Here is a 26358-nt window from a genome sequence, read left to right as displayed (position 1 = left end):
AGTTTGCGAGGTGTTCTTCATCACCATCACCTGTAATCAGAATATCGTCCAGGTAACATTGTGTGCCTGGAATTCCCTGTAATACCTGCTCCATGGCCCTCTGCCAAATTGCCGGAGCCGATGCCACTCCAAAAACCAGCCTATTATACCGGTACAAACCTTTATGCGTGTTGATCGTGAGGTACTGGCGTGACTCTTCTTCAACCTCCATCTGCAAGTACGCCTGCGCCAGGTCTATCTTGGTGAAGTGTTTCCCGCCAGACAACGAAGCAAAAATATCCTCAATCCGCGGAAGCGGATACTGCACCGTGTGAAGCACCGGATTAACGGTGATCTTGAAATCTCCACAGATGCGAACCTTCCCTGGTTCTCCTGGCTTGTTGCTCGAAGGATGTTTCATAACGGGAACAATGGGTGTAGCCCACTCACTCCAATCTACCTTAGACAGTACACCTGAACGTTCTAGCGCTTCCAGTTACGCTTCTACAGTAGGTCGTATTGCATAGGGTACCGGTCTGGCTTTGAAAAATTTTGGTTGTGCATGTTCATCAATCTTGATGTTTGCCGTAATTCCTTTCAGTGTTCCCAGTCCTTGCTGGAACACCTCTTTAGCATCATCCAATATTTTGGACAATCGTTTAGGTTTGACATCTGTTTCCCCGGAATCTACCGTTAGTGCTTTTAAGGAGTGCCAGTCCATATTCATTTTCCTAATCCACTCCCGTCCCAGTAGTGGTGGACCTCCTTCAGGTAGCACATATAAGTCCATTACTTGGCTTTCTTCGCCCTTGTGGGCCACTTTTACCTCTATCTTTCCGATGGGGTACACTCTTTGCCCCGTGTATGTTTTCAATATAATCTCCGTATCCCGTAGGGGAATATGTTGGAATAACCTTTTGTAATCTTTCTTATTCATGACCGTCAATGCCGATCCAGTGTCCAATTCCATCTTTACTTGGACTCCTGCTATCTGAAGAGTGACCCAAATTGTCTGGAGATCTGCATCCTTACCAACGTTGTGTACTCTTAAGCTACCCAGTTCATTACTGCTAGCGTCTGAATCTGACTTCTGTTCGTTCGAACTGTTCTTTGTCACCTTGTGCACCTTTATGTATTTTCCTTGCGATGACTTTTTGTTGCTGGTCTTCTTTCCTGACCGGCATACTTTAGCTATGTGGCCAAGCCTGCCACACGTTCTGCATTCTTGGTTTTTAAACCAACACTGGTTCTGATCGTGTGTTGTCTTTCCACAACGATAACATTTTACAGTACTCAAACCCAATTTATTTGTACTGAGTTCCGGTGACCGTAGCTGCATTACTGCCATGCCTCTCACTGCGGCTTCGTGTGCTGCTGCCATAGTGACCGCTTTCTCAAGCGTCAGCTCATTCTCCTCGAGCAGTCGCTTTTGTGTATCTTCTTTTAATAATCCACACACAAATTTATCTCTTAGCGCGTCTGTTAGTCCCGTTCCAAACTGACAGTACTTTGCTAGCTTACGCAATTCCATTAAATATTCAGCATTGCTTTCATCCTTCAGCTGCCTTCTGCTGTAAAATTTAAATCATTCCGCTAGCATCAGCGGCGTGGGGTTTAGATGATTTTTCAGGACAGTAACTGATGCGCTATCAATTACTCATAAAAGACTGAGAGTTAAGAGAGTAACTAAAGGCTTTTATTAGCAAAGAACAGAGCATGCCTCTCGTGGTTGACTGGGTTCCAAGAAGGCAGGGGGCTGCAGGTCAATCACCTTTATACCTGGGCCTGTGTGGGTGGAGCCAGCTGAGACATGTTGAGGCATGCATAGGTACAACAGTGTGTAATAACAACAACAACAACAACAACAGTGGTTTACCACATTCACCCCTTGTTTAAAATTGAGTCCGGCAGGGTGAAGTGTACTAAAGGTTCGTGTAAGTAAGTCTATCAGGTGGCCTTGTATGCCGTCCTGATCGTCGTGGTGGCGATGGTGATGGTGCAGCATCCAACGTTGAGTCTGGCATCTCATTGAGTGGTTGGGTGGTCAATGACGGGTCCTGGGGCTGCGGCATGCCGTCTAGCGGGGTTGGGTTGTGGGTAGTGGTGGATGGCAATGGTAGTGTTTCAGGGGCACCCAAAGGTGCGAGATCTCGTGTGGGGGCTGTGTCCTCCCGCCCGTCCGGTTACGCTACGTAAGCGTACTGGGGGTAAGCGTGGGTAGTGGTGGATGGCGAGGGGGGTGTTTCGGGAGCACCCGAAGGTGCGAGGTCTCGTATGGAGACTGTGTCCTCTCGCCCGTCCGGGTACACCACGTAAGCATACTGAGGGTTGGCATGGAGGAGGCTCACCCTCTCGACCAGGGGGTCCGTCTTATGGGACCTCACGTGCTTCCGCAGTAGGACGGGTCCTGGAGAAGTCAGCCATGTCGGTAACGAGATCCCCGATGTGGACTTCCTGGGGAAGGAGAACATTCTCTCCGAGACATGTTGAGGCATGCATAGGTACAACAGTGTGTAATAACAACAACAACAACAACAACAACAGTGGTTTACCACAGTAACAATCTCCTCGAACGTCTTATCCGCCGGTTCATCTGGTGATAAAAGGTGTTTCAATTGCCCGTATGTCTTCGCACCCATTAAGTTTAATAAAGTTAGTGCTTTCTCTGCATCTGGGATTTGATTTGCTTTACAATAATTTTGTATGCGTTCTACATACATGGCCCAATCTTCGATGTCGCTATCAAAGGTATTAATGTTCCCATGTTTAGGCATCGTTGCAATTTATTTTATCCCAAGATGGCAGCTTCCCGCTCTTGTCTTCGTCCTCTGCCTACAAAATGGCGGTTTTCCCGCGCTTGGCGGTCTTCACCCACTGGCTGCAATGGCGTTTGGCGTGCCGCTGCTGCTCCCCTTTCCCAGCGGTTAGTAACTCCCCCGATGCTGTCTCCGCTTCACCGCGGCTCCCTCGGGCATTCGCGCTTCCCCGATGTCACGCCTCGCAGCCCTTCTTGCAGCCCGGTTATTAGCACCGGCTGCGTTCGCCTTCACCGCGGCTCTCGCGCCTTCAGTCGCCCCAGACGCTGCGCCTTTTTGGCCCGAAAGCGGCCCGGCCCTTATCACCAGCCGCGATCGATGTCCCCGCGCTGCGCCTTTCGGCCCGAATGCGGCCCGGCCCTTATCTCCGGTCGCGATCGATCTCACCGCCCTTATTCCTCCGTCTTCCTCCCCCCGTCTGTACAGCCAACGCGGCCGACTTTCTGCTCGCGTCGCTGATCGGCTTACCCACCACCGAGGTAGAAAGAAGATAGCTGACTGCCGCTGATGGAGGCTTCGAGTTCAGGATGTCTTCTGCACTCCGGGTTCTCGATGCCTGCCGCGCGACGTGTCTTCCAGCAGGGTGATGAGGGTGGATGCCTCTCTTCGACGCCCGTTCTGTGGACGAAGCCGCCGTGGATATAAACTGCCGCAGGGTAAGAATCGGACTCGTCGCCACTGTTAAGTCTGTGTGTTCCAGTTGTATTAAGATTAATTACTGACACAGACTACAAGAATAAAGTTCAACAGGTCTTTACTAGTTGGAGGTCAGGACTATACTAAATACAATATCACTACACAGTACTTATATACCGGTGGTCACCACCGGTATTACGTATACAGCAGCCAGAGAAAGTAGTACATCTCTTAAGGTGGAACAGGCTTAAGTTCTCTTAAGGTGGAACAGGTTACATACACCACAATTATCTCTCTGCCGAGGTGTGATAAATGGCAGTTGGAAATATTACCTGTAAACATCTGACATGATTCTCTGACTATATAAGTTGTGTCTTTATGCATTTCTCCACTTCACCTGATGAAGGAGCAGCGCTCCGAAAGCTTGTGATTTCAAATAAAGCTGTTGGACTATAACCTGGTGTTGTGTGACTTCTTACATTTGATCAGATTGAGGGTGATGGGAAATTCATACTCACTTTTCCAGTGCGCTGAAGGTCATGAAATCTTTTCCTGCACTGTATCCAGGTTATGCGGGTGACTCCCAAGGTGTTGACCTCCTCAGCCACCTGCATCCACACTGCCTTGGTCTGAGTGGGAGGCCTCTTCCTCACTGATGATGGGAACAGCACCTCCCTATTGGCCCTAGCCCCATCGACTAATGCCTGCAGTGTCACCTCGTCAAAGCGAGGAGCTGATCTTGCTCTCCCACTTGTCACTTTTGCTGCAGCTCCCTCACACTGCACAGTCAAGAAACTTGGTAGTCTGCAGAAGAAGCAAGGCTTGCTGTGGGCCTTAAATGCAGCAGCAATGATGACGTCATCGGAGGGGACTTTCAGTTATGAAAAACCCATTTGCAAAGGCTTCCCACACGTTGGAAATCAATTGGCCAATTAAGTTAAAATTGCATCAATCTCCCACATCCATTTAGATTCGTGTAGGAAACACGAAATTCGGATAACACGACACCAGCCCGCACCTGAGTTAAAATACAGCCCTATGTCTTCGACACGAGTGTCCTCAACTCCATCCCGCAGCATGCTACCCACCACCATCTCAGCACAACCCCAGCCCGGCATGAGGTTGAAAAGGCCATCCAACAACTGAAGAACAACAAGGCCTCAGGAGCAGATGGAATCCCTGCCGAGGCACTAAAGCATGGCGGAGAAGCACTACTGGCGCGAATTCATGAACTAATTTCTCTTATCGGGAAGGAGGAGAGCATGCCAGGGGATCTCAGAGACGCCTTAATTGTGACCATCTTCAAGAAAGGTGACAAGTCCACATCGTTTATGTAAATGGTGAACAACAGTGGTCCCAGCACTGATCCCTATGGAACACCACTTCCCATATTTTGCCAGTCTGAGTAGCTACCCTCAACCCCTACACTCTGTTTTCTGTTTTGTAGCGTGAATGTGATTCCTTTCCACCCCACAGCTCCTCCGTGAAGAGCTGAACAGGAGAGCGAGGTAAGAAATAGGAAGGAGAAAGAGAAGAGGGAGAAGCAAAGAAGGGGGAAGGAACATAGAGGAGGCAGAGGAGAAAGGAGCCTGAACGAACAAGAAAAGGTGGAGAGACAGAGTGGAAACCATATTAGGAGAGAAAGAAGAAAATGAACTCCGCCTGCAGATTGGGACCATTGAAGTTTTGACCCCTATGAACTTTTAGGAAGAGGAAACAGTCGCTAAGCCCAAGAAGCCCCATCACATTTTGGTAAACCAACCTCACCTACCCACATTCTCACCATACTCTTCAATCCCTTCTCTCACAACTGTCACATTACCAAACGATCAAAGTGTAATCAATTAGCCAGCCTGGACTTCATATTTTGACAAATATTTATGTCTTTTGTTCAGACTGAAGTAAGGAGATTTACTCAAAACGATGACACAAAATAACCAGAGAACAAGAAAAGAAAGTACAGGTTGGTGAAGTATCTGCCATATTCTCTTACTTACATGGTTGGGTTGTATCCATGAAGATGAGGTGTTTGCGAATCCCAGCGCTGACATGGGACGCCATCCTCTGTTTGGGAAATTTTCCCGCGATAGTTATCGCCACTGCAGAACATGCACTCCTCTGTAATCAAAATAGAAAAATGACGTATGGCGCTACTGTTACTGCGGCAACAAGAGAGCAGAGCTGAGCAAAAGTGCAACGGAATAGGGAGAACCAAAAACTTGCTGAATCTGGAGGTTAGAATGAACCCAACGCCATTGTCGGGAGAACAAAAAGACCAGATTCTGCCAAGGGAAAGATCTGTCTGAAGCTCTCGGTGACCTTTCACCTTGATAACACAGCGCCTGTCTGAACATATCGCAGACTTGACTGAAGCTCACTGCAATAAAGGGATTAAACCAGGGACAGTGCTTAAAGGGGTATGTTCTTACACAGGAACGTAGAAACAGGAGGAGGCCATTCAGCCCCACAAGCCTGTTCCACCATTCAATTAGATCGTGGCGGATCTGTATCTCGACTCAATTTACCCGCCTTGGTTCCACATCCCTTACCTAACACAATCTGTTAACCTCAGTTTTGAAAATTTAAATTGACTCAGCATCAACAGCTTTTTGGGGAAGAGTTCCAGATTTCCACTATCCCTTTGTGTAACTTAACATCACCCCCTGAACGGCCTAGCTCTAATTTTAAGGTCATGCCCCCTTGTTCTGTTTGGCAAACCAGGAGCCACTTTTATTACAATGACATCAAGAACAAGAGCTGAAATTATGCATGTCAATGCAATTTATGTCATTTATCGCAAACAAATGTGAGGAGAACTAGGTTGGCCGAACACTTTGTCACAGAAATGACGTCCGTTTAAAAACTTCAATTTTGACTTGGTGGCGCGAATGGCTTGTCGAGCCTCACCCGTGGGAAGTTATGTTCGCGCCCGGGTGATCCTGGAGATGGAGCACCGGTGTCCGCCAGCACACTTGAGGCCTTCCGAGACCGGTGGGCGCCGCGGGGGACTGGAGTGCTTCGTCACCCCGGCAAACCAAATTTTAATTTAATTTGTTAAATTTTATTTAAAGTTTTATTAAGTTACAGTTAATTTGGTTCAATAAAAAGAGACCCCATGGGAAGTGGCACTCGGTCATTCTGGTTTAAAATCCAATCCACGTTGAAGCAAGTTACTCTGCAAAAAATAAGCGCAGCTGTGTTTGTTTTAAGGGGATTGCAATCCACCTCACTCATGTTGAAAATAAATACCCCTCCGAGCATTGCCCCAGTGTTTACGGCCCTGGTGAAAAGTGCGGTGGGGGGAGTCAGTTCCCTGCGCCCGGCTGCCAGAGGAAGTGCTACAGTGTTGGAGACCGACACTCTGTCCTGCGGCATCACATGTACGCGACCTAACTGGCCAAACCCGTACTGCTCTTCCAATACTGTGTGCACACAGCTGGGAGTATCTGTTAAACGGAATGGCTTACTAAACAAACAGTGTGGCAACGGGAATTTGGTACGGGGGAGAAGTAGGTGCGAAGCTCTTTAAACCAAAGGGGCAACAGTGAATAAATAAATAACCGCAGCGGAGGAAATAGAAAAAGTGACATCATAATCAACACGCAGAGAGGAGCGGCCGAACCCGATAAATTAAATAAGTGTGTGTATATATATAGATGTAAATATCTGGGTATCCCTTTTGTGTGTTGTGTATCTTTAGTGGTTAGTGTTAAGCTTGAGTTAGTAAGGATTTAATATTAGTACAAGTAAGTGCAAGCCAAAGGAAAACGAGCTAAGTGATTAAATTCTAACTGCATTTAAAGATGCTAATAATTGATAAATATGTAAGTAATTAAGCAAACTAATTAATTACTGATTTACTTAATATCAAGTCTAAATCCACCTATTTAATGAATCTCGACCTCTAGTGACCAATTCGTTCAAGAAATAAACTAGAGACAACGAACAAATTAATTAATTAATAAAGACATGGCTGTGCAGGCAATATGTCGGGATTGTAGTATTTGGGAGTTTGAGGACAATAAGGCTGTCCCAGATGGCCACATCTGCAAGCAATGTCTCTGCCTCGAGACACTCCAGCTCAGTGTCGTTGAGCTGGAGTCCGAGCTAGAGACACGCCAATACATAAGGAAGGAGGAGGAATTACTGGATAATTTACTCCAGACTGCAGTCACACACCAGAGGAAAGGACGGGTGCAGGAAGGGGCAAGTGTGACTGTCAGCCAGCCGGGTGAGGGGTAGGAGAAGTAGTGAAGGAGGTCCTACAGACACTGCTCCTGTCCAACAGGTACAAAGTACTCGATACCTGTGAGGATAAGGAGAATGACTGTGGGAAGGACAGCCAGAATGCCGACCAAGGCACCATGGAGTAGGAGGCTTTCCAAGGGGAGGAGGTACAGAGTTCTTCTTCTTCTTCTTAAACAGTCCCTCGGAACCAAGGATGACTTGCTTCCACATTAAAAATGAGTTCGCAGGTGACTGATGCGTCCAATGCGGGACCGACAGTCTCTGTCACAGGTGGGGCAGACGGTGGTTGAAGGGGCAGGTGGGTGGGGCGCTTGGGTTGACATGCACTCCTTGCGCTGCCTGCGCTTGGCTTCCGCTTGCTCCCGGCGAAGAGACTCAAGGTGTTCGGCGCCTTCCCGGATGCTTCTCCTCCACTTCGTGTGATCTTGGGCCAGGGATTCCCAGGTGTCGGTGGGGATGTTACACTTTTTCAAGGAGGCTTTGAGGGTGTCCTTGAAGCGTTTCCTCTGCCCACCTGGGGCTCTCTTGCCGTGCCAGAGCTCCGAGTAGAGCGCTTGTTTTGGGAGTCTCGTATCGGGCATGCGGACAGTGTGACCCGTCCATCGGAGCTGATTGAGCATGGTCAGAGCTTCGATGCTGGGGATGTTGGCCTGAGCAAGAACACTGACGTTGGTGCGCCTATCCTGCCAATGGATTTGAGTAGAAAGCTTGTAGTTATAGGGCATTCTATCATTAGGGGGATAGATCCTATTCTTTGCAGTCAGGATCAGGAGTCCCAAAGGGCATGTTGCCTACCCAGTGCCAGGGTAAGGGACATCCATGCTAGAAAAGAATCTGGAAAAGGAGGAAGAGGATCCAGTTGTTGAGCTCCATGTTGGAACCAACAACATAGGAAAGATTAGGGAAGAGGTCATGCTAGGGGATTATCAGGAGTTAGGAACTAAATTGAAAAGCAAGACCTCACGGGTAATAATCTAGGGATTATCACCTGAGCCACGTGCAAATTGGCATAGGGACAAACCGATTAGAAAAGTCAACATGTGCCTAAAGGGGTGGTGTGGGAAGGAAGGGTTCCATTCATGGGACACTGGCACCGGTACGGGACAGGAAGGAGCTGTACCATTGGGACAGACTGCACCTGAATCAGGTTGAGACCAAGGTCCTAGCGGAAAGGATAGCTAGGGTTGTAACTAAGATTCTAAACAAATGACATGGGGGGAGGGAACTGCTAGAAATTACAAAAACCTAACCATAAAAGAATCAGGAAGAGAGAGAGTAAAGGACAAACCAGAACCAGGGGTCACAGTCTAAGGATAAGGGGTAAGCCATTTAGGACAGAGATGAGGAGGAATTTCTTCACCCAGAGAGTGGTGAACCTGTGGAATTCTCTACCAAAGAAGGCAGTAGAGGCCAATTCATTAAATATATTCAAGAAGGAGTTGGATATATTTCTTAAGGCTAAAGGGATCAAGGGATATGGGGAGAAAGCAGGGACAGGGTACTGAATTTGGATGATCAGCCATGATTGCATTGAATGGCGGAGCAGGCTCGAGGGGCCAAATGGCCTACTCCTGCTCCTATCTTCTATGTCTATGTTTCTATGTAAACTAAAGTAATGAATAAGGATTACACAGATGGCCAGAGACTGGATAAAGTCTTGGCACATAAAGGTAAAATAACTTCTAAAAACAAAGAAAAATAATAAATAAAAAGAATTTAAACTGTTGATACAGCAATGTATGTAGTATTCAAAACAAAATGGGTGAACCAGAGGCAATAATTTGTAGATGGGATCTGGATATAGTAGGGATAACTGAAACTAAATATTGCAGGATATAACACATTTAGGAAGGGAAGGAAGGAAAGAGGGGTGGTGGAGTAGTTGTACCAGTTAAAGATCACACGCACGCACACACACACATTAAACTGGCAGGAAGAAGTAGCGAGAGGAGAAAAAGGCATCGAGTTTTTAGAGTGTGTACAGGACTCCTTTCTCACTCAGTATGTAAGAAGTCCAACAAGAAAAGAATCACTGCTGGACCTTGTAATGGGTAATGTACCAGAACAGATAAGAGAAGTAAGAGTAGGAGAGCATCTTGGCAGTAGTGATCACAACATAGCAAGGTTCAAGATTAGGATCGAGAGTGACATAAGTAGGACCAAGACTAAGATAGTAGATTGGAAAAGAGCAAACTACGAGGAAATGAGGGTGGAACTGAAGAAGGTAAATTGAGAGGAAATCTTGAAAAACGTTGGCCTGAGTATTAGCAGGGGTGGCTTACAGAGCTGGGCGGGGGTGGGGGGGGGGGTGGAGGAGTTTCAGATGGGAAACCCAACATGTCTTTTGCCATTGATAGGTTCCCTGCCAGGGAGTCAGCCTGATTGACAGGCTTGGCTTCCAGTCAGACAGGGAGGACTCCTGAGCAGGCCGCAGGAGCAGGCAGGTCTGATCCCCCGACCCCAGGGGGAGGGTCCGATCCCGGGTGTCTTTATATGCGGGGGTGTCTGGGGTGGGGGGGAAGCACTCCTGCTCCTCCTGGCCCACAGGCACTGCTTTAAAGGCACTTACCTCCTCGCCTCCCTTCAGCTGCCGAGTTTCCCGAGGCCTGGGAAACCCAGCCGCCCACTATAAAACCTGCAAAGCAGGTTAAATCAGAGGCTGCCAGACTCATTAAAATATTTAAATTGCCAACCTGCCTCTTGTCCTGCTTCCGTTAAACCCGATACGTTAAAATATTTAGTTGCCAACCTGCCTCTTGTCCTGCTTCCGTTAAACCCGATACGTGGACGGGTTGGGGTTAGAGGTGGGTTGGGATCAGGTTTGAGATTTTTAAAATTTTAACATCTGACCCGACCCCAACCCACCTGTTTATGGCTATTAAATTCAGCCCAAAGAGACAGAAAAACAATCTTTTAAAAGGGTAATCAATAGAGTTCAAGAGAAATGTATTCCACTAAAAACCAAAAACAAGCAAGCTAATTATGGGGTACTGTGGATGAATAAAGAACTAAAGGGAAAATTGAATCTAAAGTAAAAGACATTTAAGAAGTGCTTAGATACTGAAGGAATGGAGGACAAAAGAGAATATGGGGAATTTAGGAGAGAAATTAAAAAAACATCAGAATGGCAAAGAGAAATTACGGAACCATATTATCAAGGAATATAAAATGAAAAAATAAAGAGTTCTATAGACACCTAAATAACAAAAGTAAAATTAAAGTAGGGATAGGGCCACTACAGGATGAGCAAGATAAACTCACAGGAAATGGCAGAAGTATTGAATAACTACTTTGCCTCAGTTTTTACTGAAGAAGACACTTCACTCGAGGTTGATCTTAAAAAGATTAATACAGTTGGGATAGAAAGGGCAAAAATAATTGACAAACTAGTAAAACTAAAAGAGGATAAAAACCCAGGTCCAGGTGATATGCACCCACACATACTTAAGGGGACTAGGAAGGAGATAGTGGACAGCTAATGTTGTTCCTATATACAAAAAGGGAGGTAGAGCAAATCCTGGGAACTATAGAACAGTCAGCTTAATGTCAGTGACAGGAAAGATACTGGAATCTACACTAAAAGAAGTGATGGAAGAGCATCTAGAGCCAGAAAATGTAATAAAACAATAGCCAGCAAAGTTGAAGCCCGTGGAATAAAGGGGACAGTGGCAGCATGGATATGAAATTGGCTAAGTGACAGGAAACAGAGAGTAGTGGTGAAAGGTTGTTTTTCAGACTGGAGGAAGGTATACAGTGGTGTTCCCCAGGAGTTGATTCAAGGACCACTGCTTTTCTTGATATATATTAATGACTTGGATGTGGGTGTACAGGACACAATTTCAAAATTTGCAGATGACACAAAACTTGGAAGTATAGTGAACAGTGAGGAGGAGAATGATAGACTTCAAGAAGACATAGACGGGTTGGTGGAATGGGTGGACACGTGGCAAATAAAATTTAACGCAGAAAAGTGGGAAGTGATACCATTTGGTAGGAAGAACAAGGAGAGGCAATATAAACTAAAGGGTAGAATCCTAAAGGGGGTGCAGGAACAGAGAGACCTGGGGGTATAGGTACACAAATCGTTGAAGGTGGTAGGGTAGATTGAGAAAGCAGTTAAAAAAGCACACGGGATCCTGGGCTTTATAAATAGAGGCATAGAGTACAAAAGCAAGGAAGTTGTGATGAACCTTTATAAAACACTGGTTCGGCCTCAACTGGAGTACAGGAAACTTTGTGTTATCCGGAGGCTAAATGTCCGGCAAGCTCGAGCCTCCGGCAAAAATCAGGAGCCGTTTTTTTTCTTTTCGTTGCTTTTTTCTCAACAGCCAAGCTCTGCAAGGTCTGTAGCTAAGCAACAGCTTCAGCTAGAGACGCTACAGAGACGCTTGCCAACTGTTTAGAAGCTGTTGCTAAGCAACAGGGTTTGTTGATTCACACGGAGCTGAAAATCTCCGTATGTTTCAACATTAGCACTGGAGTGTCCGGCAGTTTTGAGGGAACAGCAACAGCTCGGTCCCGTCGGTGCCGGATAGCACAAAGTTTCCTGTATTGTGTCCAAATCTGGGCACTGCACTTTAGGAAGGATGTGAAGGCCTTAGAGAAGGTTCAGCAAAGATTTACAAGAATGGTTCCAGTGATGAGGGACTTCAGTTATGTGGATAGACTGGCGAAGCTGGGGTTGTTCTCCTTGGAGCAGAGACGGTTGAGAGGAGATTTGATAGAGGTGTTCAAAATCATGAGGGGTCTGGACAGAGTAGATAGAGAGAAACTGTTCCCATTGGCGGAAGGGTTGAGAACCAGAGGAGACAGATTTAAGGTGATTGGCAAAAGAACCAAATGCGACATGAGGAAAAACTTTTTTATGCAGCGAGTGGTTAGGATCTGGAATGCACTGCCTGAAAGGGTGGTGGAGGCAGATTCAATCGTGGCTTTAAAAAGGGAATTGGATAAGTACCTGAAGGAAAAACATGCAGGGCTATGGGGAAAGGGCGGGGGAATGGGACTAGCTGAGGTGCTCTTGCAGAGAGCCGGCATGGGCTTGACAGGCCGAATGGCCTCCTTCTGTGCTGCAATCATTCTATGATTCTATGGTTCAGAAAGGCCAAGTCATCCTTAACTAGCCTGCTAGAATTCTATGAAGAGGTAACGGAAAGAGTAGACAAGGGTAATACAGGGAGTAGTTGAGGCGAATAGCATTGATGCATTTAAGGGGAGGCTAGATAAACATATGAGGGAGATGGGAATAGAAGGTTATGCTGATAGTTAGATGAGGAAAGACGAGAGGATGCTCGAGTGGAGCATAAATGCCAGCATGGACTGGTTGGGCCGAATGGTCTGTTTCTGTGCTGTATATCCTATATAAGTCTATGTAGATGTCATATACTTGGATTTTCAAAAGGCCTTCGCTAAGGTTCCACACAGTAGGCTCATGACAAAGGCTAGGGCATGTGGATTCAGGGGATAAATAGCTGAATGGATAGCAAATTGGCTAAAAGATATAAAGCAGAGAGTAGGGGTAAAGGGTAGTCATTGAGATTGGAGGAAGGTAGAAAGCAGAGTTCCACAAGGATCCGTGCTGTTATTCATCATTTACTTTAATGATTTAATGACTTGGGAATAAGAACTTAACATCAAAATTTGCAGATAATACCAGACTGGGGGGTATGGCTAACACTGAAGAAGAATGCAATATAATACTAGAAGACATTAGAAAGCGTGCAGACTGGGCAGTTAAACATAGATAAATGTGAGGTGATGCACTTTGGTAGGTAAAACAGAAACATCACCTACACCCTAGACACTGAACGGGATGGAAGAACAAAGGGATCTCGGGATACAGGTGAACAAATCATTAAAAGCAGCATCGCAGATCAGCAAAACAATTAAATAAGGCAACATAGCACTGGGATTTATTTCTAGGGGCATAGAACTCAAAAGTAATGAAGTTATGTTAAACTTGTATGGGACCCTGGCCAGGCTGCACTAACAGTACTGGGCACAGTTCTGGTCTCCATACTATAAAAAGGACGGAGAAGCCCTGGAGAAACTGCAACAAAGATTTACCAGGATGATACTAGAACTGAGAGATTACAGCTGTCGGGAAAGAGTGAACCAGTTGGGTTTTTTTCTTTAGAAAAGAGAAGACTTAGAGGTGACCTGATAGAGGTCTTTAAAATTATGAATGGATCGGACAGGCTAGATGTGGAGAGAATGTTTCCACTTGTGGGAGAATCTAAAACTAGGGGCCATAAATACAAGATAGTTACTAATAAATCCAATAGGGAAACCAGGAGAAATGTCTTTACTCCGAGAGTGGTTAGACTGTGGAACTCGCTACTGTTGTGTATGTAATATGTATGCTACTTTAACCCTATGGCCAGGGCAGCACTACTTTGTAGGGCGTAGTGATACCGTAGTACCACTCCTGGCCATAGGGGTATAAATAGTACTGCGGGTACTGATCTCCCCTCAGTTCCCGCCTGTGGGTATGAAGTAAAGACCTAAGTTAAACCCTTCCAAGCTGTCTCTTCCTTTTTGTATCAAGTATATGCGCATACTTTACACTGGCGACTAGGAACGTTCGAACTCACCAGTACAAGGTGCAACAAAGGATCGGTAGCAGTACGGGGAGAGAAGCTTCTTACCAGCCTGCAGAGTCCAGCGTCGACCGAAGGAGGCCACCCAGTTCAGGAGGAGCGGCAGCAACGGAGCGAGAGAGAGAGGTTCCAGCGAAGGCTGCGGCAGCTGAGAGAAGAGGCTGAACGGGCGTTCCAGCCACGGGGCAAAAGTCCACCCAGGGTCAGGTAAACTGCAATCCTTCCTGGGGAACGCGAGCTGCAAGGGCCAGAACGGGCAGGCGATCTGGGGAACAAACGGAGCCACGAGGACTAGCGGGCCACGAGAGGGGAAGGTCGTTGTAATAGCGGCGGTGGCAATAACGGGAGCTGCAAGAAAAAAAAAATAACGAACCTGGAGAGACGTCGTTGACAGCAGAGGGAGAAAAGGCGGGAAAAGCGCCATCTAGTGGACAAAGGGGAAAGTTTTTCTCTTCAGCAGTTTAAAATGAACAGCGCCATCTAGTGGACAAAAGGGGGAAAGTTTTTCTCTTAGAAAAAAAAATAACAGCGCCATCTAGTGGAAAAAGGCGGGAAAACCTCTTCAGTACTTTTAAAAATGGCTAAAGAAGCTCGGTTGTCAGAATTTGTTGCCGACATAGAAGATTGGGACGCATATGTAGAAAGGCATGAGCTTTATTGCATAGTAAACAAGGTGAAAGATGACGAAAAGGCAGCAACCTTATTAAATTCTATGGGGGCAAAAACATACGGTCTGCTGAGGAATCTTCTTACTCCAGAAAAGCCAGCAGACAAAACGTATGCCCAAATTGTTGATACGTTAAAGGAACATTTAAACCCTAAGCCACCATTTATAGCGGAAAGGTACCGCTTTTACAGACGCGACCAAAGGAATGATGAGTCGCAGGCAGCCTATTTAGCTGAGCTCAGACGGTTGTCCAAACATTGCCAGTTTGGAGCCTTTTTGGCGGAAGCGATCAGAGACAGATTTGTCTGTGGCATGTTAAATGAGAGTACACGAAAACGGTTGCTGGCCAAGAAACAGCTCAGCCTAGATCAGGCGATAGAAATAGCATTGGCACATGAAGCAGCAGCACAGGGTGCTGCCCAAATACGACAAAATACAACCGGCTATGACACCCATGAGGTGACATTTCACAAAGGTAAATGCTACCGTTGTGGCAAAACCACCCACGACCAAAGTAATTGTTGGTTTCGTGATAAAATATGCCGGCAGTGTGGGAAAAAGGGGCATATAGCGAAAGTTTGTCGGTCGGGTACGAAACCCAATAGTGGGGGCAATCCGAGCAGTACCAAGGCAAGGACAAAAATACATAAGATATCTGACAGTAGCTCAGACGAGTCACAGGAAGGCACAAAAGCAGAGCCTAAAGGTCTGGGATGTCTCAAGTTATATGGTGTAGACAAAACGGAGGACCACAGCACAATGTGGGTTAAAATGAAGGTAGCAGGCGTCGAAGTTAATATGGAGCTGGACACGGGTTCAGCCCTATCAGTAATTAATGAACAAGATTATAACAGGCTGTTCAAACGCATTCCCTTAAAGGATACCGAAATCAAATTAAAAACATATACGGGACAAAAAGTTTACCCGAAGGGAAAAATGCAAGTAACAGTTAAATACAATGGCAGAAAAGTGCCAGGACTTTATTTATACGTCCTACCAAACGGCGGACCACCACTTTTGGGTAGGGAATGGATAAGAAAAATCCATTTCGACTGGAAGTCGATACACGAGATAAAAGTAGAGACCACCAAGGATGATGCAACCATTACAAGCAGGCTGTCGAAAATATTGGCAAAAACGCCAGAGGTGTTCCAACAAGGGCTGGGGACCTTAAAGGACATTAGAGCAAAAATAACTATTGCTCAAGACGCAAACCCCAAGTTTTGTAAGGCCAGACCGGTGCCTTACGCCATCCGGCCAGCTGTGGAAGCAGAACTGGATGCCTTAGAGAGTGCAGGTGTCCTTACAAAGATTGAGTGGAGCGAGTGGGCCACGCCCATCGTCCCAGTTATAAAGAAATCTGCAAATAACACGCCGGGGGAACCAAAGAAGGTTCGCATTTGCGGGGATTTTAAAATAACTATTAACCCAGTCCTGCACACGGTACAGTATCCGCTGCCGCGGATAGAGGACATATTCGCATCGTTAGCTGGGGGTAGACACTTTACGAAGATTGACCTTTGTCAAGCTTATTTACAGATGGAGGTGGAGCAGGACTCGAAAAAGCTCCTAACGATTAACACCCACAAGGGATTGTACCAGTACAATCGCCTGGTATTTGGTGTGGCGTCCGCCCCAGCCATATGGCAGAGGACCATGGAACAGGTCCTACAGGGCATTCCAGGAACGCAGTGCTACCTGGATGACATCCTGGTGACAGGACAAACGGATAACGACCACCTCGCTAACCTGGAGCGAGTACTTCTGCGGTTGCAACAATACGGACTCAGGGCGAACAAGCAGAAATGTGAGTTTTTCCAGGAACGTATCTCATACTGTGGTCACATTATAGATAAGGAAGGCCTGCATAAGTCCCCAGAAAAGATCGAGGCAGTAGTGAAGGCCCCGCCCCCTGAGAATGTATCTCAGTTACGATCATTCTTAGGCCTTATAAACTATTACCATAAGTTCCTCCCGAACTTATCGTCCATTTTACATCCACTAAATTCATTGCTGCAAAAGGGAGTCTCCTGGAATTGGGACGAAGCGTGTGAGGCTGCTTTTAAAAAGGGTAAACAACTCATTACATCAAAGGAAGTGCTCGCACACTTTGACCCAAAAATGCCAATGAGGTTGGCATGTGACGCCTCCCCGTATGGTATAGGGGCAGTGTTGTCACACAAATTTCCCAATGGGACGGAGAGGCCAATAGCATTTGCCTCAAGGTCGTTAACTACAGCCGAAAGAAACTATGCGCAAATCGACAGGGAGGCCCTCAGTCTGGTGTGGGGTGTAAAAAAATTCCACCACTATCTACATGGACAACGTTTCACACTACTGACGGATCATCAACCGTTGGTGTCCATATTTAATCCAACAAAAGGGGTGCCCCTGATGACGGCCCAAAGGCTACAGAGATGGTCACTGTTCTTAGGAGCACACCAGTACCTTATCGAATATAAGGGTACCAAACAGCATGGCAATGCGGATGGCCTGTCGCGGCTACCATTGCCTGCAGAGATCGAAGAGATAGTACAGGACCCCGTGGAAATATATCATACGGCGGTTATGGAACACTTGCCCATCACCAGCCAATGTATCGAGCGGGAAACACAGAATGACCCGACACTGGCAAGGGTTTACGAATTGACCGTGAAAGGCTGGCCGGCGCAGGGTGACGCATCATTGCCGGCGTTTTTGGCAAGGAAGGACCAGTTGTCCGTATGCCGGGGCACATTGATGTGCGGAGCCAGGGTGGTGGTCCCTCAAAAATTACAACATAAAGTGTTGCGGGACTTACACGAAGGTCATCTGGGGGGTGTCAAAATGAAAAGCCTCGCCAGAGCCTACGTCTGGTGGCCCGGCATTGACAGGGACATCGAGGAAGTAGCAAAAGCGTGCCAAGGGTGCCAGATGGTACAGAACGTACCACCCCAAGCCCCACTACATCCGTGGGAGTGGCCCTCAACGCCGTGGCAAAGGATCCACGTGGACTTCGCTGGGCCCTTCATGGATGCGATGTTCCTTATTGTAGTGGACGCCCACTCAAAATGGCCGGAGGTCATAAAGATGTCATCAACGACAGCCGAAAAGACGGTCGCAGCCTTAAGGACCATTTTTGCCCGAAATGGGGTGCCCGAGCAAGTCTGTTCGGACAATGGGCCACAATTTGTGGCAGAAGAATTTCAAGCATTCCTAAAAAGGAATGGAGTGCGACATTATACGTCCGCACCATATCATCCGTCTACAAATGGGCTGGCAGAGCGCTTTGTACAGACTTTTAAAAAGGCCATCAAGGCGATGGGGGAGGAAAGGTTGCCACTACAACACAAGGTGGACAATTTCCTATTCGCGTACCGTAATGCTGCACATACGGTGACCAACCAGGCCCCCGCCGTCATGTTCTTTAATAGAAGGTTAAGGTCTCGCCTCGAATTGCTCAGACCAAACATCCGGAGAGATGTGGAAAACCGAGTATTTCGTAGGGCTCCTGACAGACAGACACGGAGCTTCGAGGTGGGGCAGCAAGTGTTGGCCCGTGATTATAGAAATGAAAAGTGGCGGTCTGGTACGATAAAGGCCCGCCAGGGACCTTTGATGTACACAGTGGAGACAGGGGACGGCATAATCAGACGACATGCTGATCAACTTGTGGAGTCCAGAAACCCAACTGATTCACTACCTCAAACGTCTCAGCACATTGTTCCAGCGGAATCACGGCCCAGCTCGTCGCTACAGAAGTCTCAGGATGGCGAGGAGTTCAGCACTCCAGTGAGCTCCACGGCACAGGATGTGCCATCAGACACCGACGACTCCAGCGATGAAGTGGTGACGGAAGTACCGCCGCCTACACCGAGACCGACTAGAGAAAGACGTTATCCTAGTCGAGACAGGAGGCCTCCTCAGAGACTGAATCTATAACATGTTTCTTTTTATATATATATAGGTAGACAACTCTGATGTAAATATGTTATGTATGTTGTGTTACCAAATGTTATTAGCCCTAGTTATGGTGCATCTGTTGACTTAATTGCACGGGTACGTTTTAATTAAAAGGGGAGGAATGTTGTGTATGTAATATGTATGCTACTTTAACCCTATGGCCAGGGCAGCACTACTTTGTAGGGCGTAGTGATACCGTAGTACCACTCCTGGCCATAGGGGTATAAATAGTACTGCGGGTACTGATCTCCCCTCAGTTCCCGCCTGTGGGTATGAAGTAAAGACCTAAGTTAAACCCTTCCAAGCTGTCTCTTCCTTTTTGTATCAAGTATATGCGCATACTTTACAGCTACCACAGAAGTGGTTGAGGCAAATAGCTTAGATGCTTTCAAAAGGAAACTAGACAGAAAGGGGATAGAAAGATATGCTGAAAACTGAGATGGCTGATGGAATGAGAGGAGACTCGTGTGGAGTTTAAACACAAGTATAGACTAGTTGGGCTGAATGGCCTGTTTCTGTGCTGTATATTCTATGTCATTCTATTGTCTTTCGGATGAGACGTTAAACCAAGGCCCTATCTGCTCTCTCGGGTAGATGTAAAAGATCCCACGGCACTATTTCGAAGAAGAGCAGGGGAGTTCTCCCCGGTGTCCTGGGCCAATATTTATCCCTCAACCAACATCACTGAAACAAATTATCTGGTCATTATCACATTGCTGTTTGTGGGAGCTTGCTGTGCGCAAATTGGCTGCTGTGTTTCCCACATTACAACAGTGACTACACTCCAAAAGCACTTCATTGGCTATAAAGCACTTTGGGTCATCCTGAGGACATGAAAGACGTTATATAAATGCAAGTCTTTCTTTCATAGAGTTGCATAGAATTTACAGCACAGAAACAAGCCATTCAGCCCAACTGGTCTGTGCCGGTGTTTATGCTCCACACGAGCTTTTCATCTCACCCTATCAGCATATCCTTCTATTCCTTCCTCCCTCATATGCTTATCTCGCTTCCCCTTAAATGCATCTATACTATTCGCCTCAACTACTCCCTGTGGTAGCGAGTTCCACATTCTAACCACTCTTTGGGTAAAGAGGTTTCGCCTTAATTCCCTATTGGATTTATTAGTGACTATCTTATATTTATGACCTGGAAATGCTCAGGCAGCATCTGTGGAGAGAGAAACAGAGTTAACGTTTCGGGTCTGTGACCTCTCGTCAGAACTGGAAAAAGTTAGAGATGTAACAGATTTTAAGCAAGTGCAGGGGGAGGGAAAGGGGGGAGGGGAGGAAAGAACAAAAGGGAAAGTCGTGATAGGGTGGAAGGCAGGAGAGATTTAATGAACAGCGGAATCATTACAAGCACCTGCTGTCTGAAAAAAATGGGAGCAGTGGTTATGATCTGAAATTGTTGAACACAGTGTTGTGTCCGTAAGGCTGTAAAGTGCCCAGTGCTGTTCCTCGAGCTTACGTTGAGCTTCATTGGAACAATGTAGGAGGCTGTGTAGGAATTTCATTTGCCAACTACACATCCATTCTGCAAGTTTATTAATCTCTTGTAATTTTTTGCAGTGCTCCTCTGTATTTACTACACCCTCCAATTTGGTACTGTCCCCAAATTTCGAAATTGTACTTCTGATTCCTGAGTCCAAATCGTTTATGTAAATGGTGAACAGCAGTGGTCCCAACGCTGATCCCTGTAGAACCCCACTTCCCACCTTCCACAAGTCTGAGTAGCTGCCCTTAACCCCGACTCTCTGTCTTCTGTTGTGTAGCCCGCTTGCTATCCATTCTTTCTTTTGTCATAGCTGAGCCTTCAGTCTTCCATTTAACTGTTGTGCGCCACACGGCCGTACCTTCACAATCTGGTATGCGACAGTATTCCCATCGTTTGTTTACATCTTGAGTGTAGCACCAGGGCCCAGAGGTATCGTTGTCAGGATTTCTGCAATAGTTTTCTTCCAGGTCAGCATATGGGTGATGTTCTGGTGTGTAACTATTCAAAGAAATAACTGTTAATTCCTTATAAACAGAGCCGCTTTTAAAAGACTAGTGTTCATTTAAAGACTACATATATTTGGCAATAGACTATTGGAGTATTGAAACTTTGAACGGAAAGAAAGAAAGAACTTGCGCATTTATATAGCACCTTACACGACCTCAGGACGTCCCAAAGAAGTATTTTGAAGCTCAGTCACTGTTGTAATGTAGGAAACGCAGCAGCCAAGTTGCACACAGCAAACTCCAACAAAGAGCAATGAAATAAATGACCAAATAACCTGTTTTAGGTATTAGTTGAGGGTTAAATGTTGGGCAAGACACCAGGGAAGAACTTCCCTCCTCCTCTTCGAATAGTGCCATAGAGGGGAGATAGAGCCTTGATGTAGTGTCTCATCTGAAAGACAGCACCTCTTGACAGCGCAGCACTCCCTCAGCACTGCACGGGCATGCCAGCCTAGATTATAGGCACTATATAAATGGGCAAGTTCATGCTGTTTTTTCTCGTCCCCCTGCAATTACTCACAATAATCAGGACATTAATCCTGTGAACTTATCGCTCTTGTGCCTCCTAAGCTCCAAACATGGCGTCCTACACTCACTTACTCCTCCCTGTATCCTCACTGTTTTGAAACCAGAATCTCCTACCGTATCGTGCCTCCCCCTGGATCTCTGAGCTATGGAACCCCTCACTTCTTTCCTCCTGCAAGCCCCAGAATTTTAAAGCAGAATCTTGACACCAACCAATCATTACATCACCATCTTCTGCTATTCTTTTCACCCTTGGTGGTTCCCTACACAACAACAACAACTTGCATTTATATAGCACCTTTAACATAGTAAAACATCCCACGGTGCTTCAACAAAACTTGACACCGAGCCACATAAAGAGATATTAGGAGAGGTGACCAAACGCTTGGTCAAAAAGGAAGGTTTTAAGGAGCGCCTTAAAGGAGGACAGAGAGCTAGCGAGACAGAGAGGGTGGGAATTCCAGAGTTTAGGGCCTTGGCACCTGAAGGCATAGCCGCCAATGGTAGAGTGCTTGAAATCAGGGGTGCGCAAGAAGCCAGAATTGGAGGAGTGCAGAGATCTCGGAGAGTTGTAGAGCTGAAGGAGATTACAGCAATAGGGAGGGGCAAGGCCGTAGAGAGACTTGAAAACAAGGAAGAGAATTTTAAAATTGAGGCGTTGTCGGACCGGGAGCCAGTGTAGGTCAGCGAGCACAAGGGTGATGGGTGATCGGGACTTGGTGCGGATTAGGACATGGGCAGCAGAGTTTTGGATGAGCTCAAGTTTGCAGAGGGTGGAGGATGGGAGGCCGGCCAGGAGAGGATTGGAATAGTCAAGTCTAGAGGTAACAAAGGATGAGATGAGAGTTTCAGCAGCGGATGAGCTGAGACAGGTGATGTTACAGAAGTGGTCTTCGTGATGGAGAGGATATGGGGTCGGAAGCTCAGCTCTGCACCACAGCCCTGGGCCTTTATCTGGGTATCTCAATAAAAATAAATGCTGCAGCAACATCACGACTCGAAAAACCTTTTCCCTCTTTCGCAGTGGTGTCAGCCTTGACTGAGCCGTAGCACTTTTGCTTCTGAGGTTGTGGGTTCGAGTCGCTCTCCAGGGACTTGAGCACATATTCCAGGCTGACACTCTAGTGCAACACCGAGGGAGTGCTGCACTCTTGGAGGCAATGCTCCCTGCGCAGTAATGGGAAAGGTCCTGCGCAGGCTGCTCCATTGTAGATATCATGCATGTGCGGAAATTTAAAGGGACCGTGCACTAAAGGAAACAGGCGGCGCAGAACAAAGCACAGCTTCCGGGGAACATTGCTTGGAGGGGCCGTCTTTCAGATGAGACGTTAAGCCGAGGCCCTGTCTGCCTTCTCAAGTGAATGTGAAAGTACCCGCGACAATATTTAGAAGTAGTGCTGGGATTTCTTCCAGTGTCCTGGTCAATATTTAACCCCTCAATCAACACCTAAAACAGATGATCTAGTCATTGCTGTTTGTGGGAGCTTGTTGAAAGCAAATTGGCTGCTGTGTTTCCGAGATTACAACAGTGTTTAAATTTCAAAAGTACTTCATTGGCTATAAAGTGCTTCACGACATGCTGAGGTCATGAAAGGTGCTATATAAATGCAAGTTCGTTCTTTCTTTAATTAGTCCTGTACATTCCCCATTATGACAGCACTGCTATGTCGATGGCATCATGATGCCTTTAAAGTAGCGACTGTGACATTTCTTTCTACAGTGAGTGGCAGGAAATGTTACCAACATATTCCATGTTTTTTTCCCTTCTTGTCAACATTCACTTTAGCTTCAGGGCTCACTGAATGCAGTAAGCATTTGGGGCCATAACTGCTTTGTGAATTCAGTATTTCTTGCCGTTCTGTCATCCTGGGGGGCCAACTATATTTATGGGAAGTCATAGAATGATACAAAGCTAGGTGGCAGTGTCAGTTGTGATGAGGATGTGAAGAGGCATCAAGGGGATCTCGACAGGCTCAGTGAGTGGGCGAGAACATGGCAGATGGAATATAATGTGGATAAATGTGAAGTTATCCACTTTGGTAGAAAAAACAGAAAGGCAGAGTATTTCCTAAATGGTGAAAGATTGGGGAATGCAGATGCTCAAAGGGACCTGGGTGTCCTTGTGCATGAGTCACTGAAAGTGAATGTGCAGGTGCAGCAAGCCATTAGGAAGGCAAATGGTATGCTGGCCTTCATTACAAGAGGATTTGAGTACAGGAGTAAAGAAGTCTTACTTCAATTATATAGGGCCTTGATGAGACCACACCTGGAGTACTGTGTACAATTTTGGTCTCCTTACCTAAGGAAGGATATACTTGCCATAGAGGGAGTGCAACGAAGGTTCATGAGATTGATTCCTGGGATGCGGGACTGTCGTATGAGAAGAGATTGAGTAAACTAGGCCTGTGTCCTCTTGAATTCAGAAGAATGAGAGGGGATCTCATTGAAGCATACAAAATTATTACAGGGCTTGATAGGGTGGATGCTGGGAGAATGTTACCCTTGGCTGGGGAGTCTAGAACCAGGGGCCACAGCCTCAGGATAAAGGGTAGGCGATTCAGGACTGAGATGAGAAGAAATTTCTTCACACAGAGGGTGGTGAATCTTTGGAATTCTCTACCCCAGAGGGCTGTGGAGGCTCAGTCATTGGGTATATTCAAAACAGAAGTCGACAGATTTCTGATTAGTAAAGGCATCAAGGGATATGGCGATAGGGCCGGTGAATGGAGTTGAGGCAGAAGATCAGCCATGATCTCATTGAATGGAGGAGCAGGCTTGAAGGGCCAAATGGCCAACTCCTGCTCCTATTTCTTATGTTCTTATGATACAGCACAGAAGGAGGCCATTCGGCCCACCGTGCCTGTGACAGCTCTTTGAAAGAGCTCTCCAATTAGTCCCACTCCCCTGCTCTTTCCCCACAGCCCTGCAAATTTTTCCTTTTCAAGTATTTATCAAATTCCCTTTTGAAAGTTACTATTGAATCTGCTTCCACCATCCTTTCAGGCAGTGCATTCCAGATCACAACAACTCACTGCATAAAAACATTCTCCTCATCTCTGGTTCTTTTGCCAATTACCCTAAATTGTGTCCTCTGGTTACCGACCCTCCTGCCAGTGGAATCATTTTCTCCCTATTTATTCTATCAAAACCCTTCATACTTTTGAAAATCTCCATTGAATCTCCCCTTAACCTGCTCTGCTCTAAGGAGAACAACCCCAGCTTCTCCAGTCTCTCCACATAACTGGTACCATTCTGGTAAATCTCCTCTGCACCCTCTCCAAGACCTTGACATCCTTCCCGAACTGGAAGTGAGAGACAGTTTACCTGAACTTCATGAAGCATAGCAGTGTACCATCAACTGACATTTTAATTTAGTTTATTATTACTAAGTAATATTTTCCAACCTCTATATAGAAGGAAAGAATAATACTGTTTCCAAACATTTTTTAATGTATATTCAATGGCAGGCAATTAATAAAAATATACCAGTTTCTAATGCTGATTTTAGAATTAAATTATTATATGGGACTAAGGTGGTTGTAGTAGCAATGCTACGCCACCTGGGGGTGCCATTTCACTGAATATTTGCCCTGCCAAAGAATACAGGAGGGGCCTAACTGGGCCTCCTAGATCCTGTCATTGAATTTTATGTTTATCTAAAAAGTGCTCTTTAAAATAGGCTTGAATTATTTTTAATTTAGTTAATTATAAGCAATTTAAATGGTTCTATTTCAGACAAAACAATCCCCTTTGAGGGCTTCAGATAGTCGAAATATAACAATGAGCTGTCAGACTGTAATCTAACCCAAGGGGGTTCTGCTCAAATTTGAAATTTAGAACCTTCAGCGCAGCGCCATTCGAGGGCAGCAGTTGGTTTTTTTTTTAGAATAGTTTCTGTAAAAATCAAGCTTTATTCCTGTTTTGGTCCACTTCTGTGCTTGCATCGCAAGAAGTCTCCCTGAAAATTTGTACAAAATTCCCAGAGTTTGTAGAAATTGGCCTTAAATCTGTACGGGTTTTGTGCTGAGAAGTTTGTAAAGTCTGTATAAATCTATCACTTCTACACAATTCCCACCACACTGTGCTTCCCTGTTGCAGTATAAAATTTGGGGAAATATAGCTCCTTTCATTGTTCATGAAGCTTTCTGCGACAAGTGGTCTTGTACCACCAAGGATCTGCAGTTAATCTCACTCACTGCAAAGCCTCCCATTAAAATACAATTGTGAAACCATTCATGTTGTGATCACCAAAAACTGAGCATCTCCTCAGCTCTTTTCAGTCATTGAAAATCACAATGGCCCAGAAATTTGGGCCGGGGGCTTCCCGAGGGTGTAAGCCCCCGACCTGCACTTACCTTGCGCGCCGGCAGTTGAGCTGTAGGGCCCCGTGGAATTCCGCTCCGGGGCCTGGCCCAGCTGCCGGCGCGCTGTGCTTGCGTGTCCCAGGGGCGTAGTTAGTGCGATGCGTTCCCCTGGGATCACATGAGCCATGGGCAGCCAATCAGAGGAGGGAAAAGCCCATTCATAAGATTGACAGGTAGACCTGTCAAAACTTATAAATACTACGGGTCCAAAATAGCAGTAAACCTACAAATAATTTTTTTTTTAAATCACACTTTTTAAATATAAACTATAAATTACATTAAATAACTATTTTAAACAATAATTTAAATTTTTGAAAGAAATAATTTTATATTATAACGGGGCTAAAAATAAACTTACCTTGCTTTAAAATATTTAAAAATAATAAACCTGTGGAAAAAATGTTTTAATTTTAATTAATTGGCCACTTACCTTGCAAAAAGCAGGCCTTACGCCTGCTTCATAAATGTGTAAATCCTGCAGGCTTACCCTCCCGGGAAAACCTGTAAAAAAAAAACTAAGTTCAAAGCGCACGCGCAGCCTCCCCTGCGCACGCGTTCGACCTCTGAACCTCTTCGTTT

The 26358-nt window shown here is 46.1% G+C and overlaps 1 protein-coding gene across 1 annotated transcript in view; it reads right to left on the bottom strand.

The window, feature by feature from the left end:
- plg (plasminogen) overlaps positions 1–26358 on the bottom strand; it is a 165876-nt gene that overhangs the window by 91571 nt on the left and 47947 nt on the right. Inside the window, exons 5-6 of the mRNA XM_085981996.1 lie at positions 20743–20882; positions 5429–5549 (exon numbers count right to left, since the gene is read on the bottom strand). Coding sequence (XP_085838122.1) covers positions 5429–5549; positions 20743–20882 — 261 coding nt within the window. The remainder of the gene's footprint in view (positions 1–5428; positions 5550–20742; positions 20883–26358) is intronic.

Source organism: Somniosus microcephalus, chromosome 3, assembly GCF_052327205.1.
Source record: "Somniosus microcephalus isolate GS21.2 chromosome 3, FLI_Smic_1.0, whole genome shotgun sequence".
NCBI classification, from domain to species: Eukaryota; Metazoa; Chordata; class Chondrichthyes; order Squaliformes; family Somniosidae; genus Somniosus; species Somniosus microcephalus.
The sequence above is the reverse complement of the archived record's forward strand: the minus strand, read 5'-3'. Positions and strand labels throughout refer to the sequence as shown.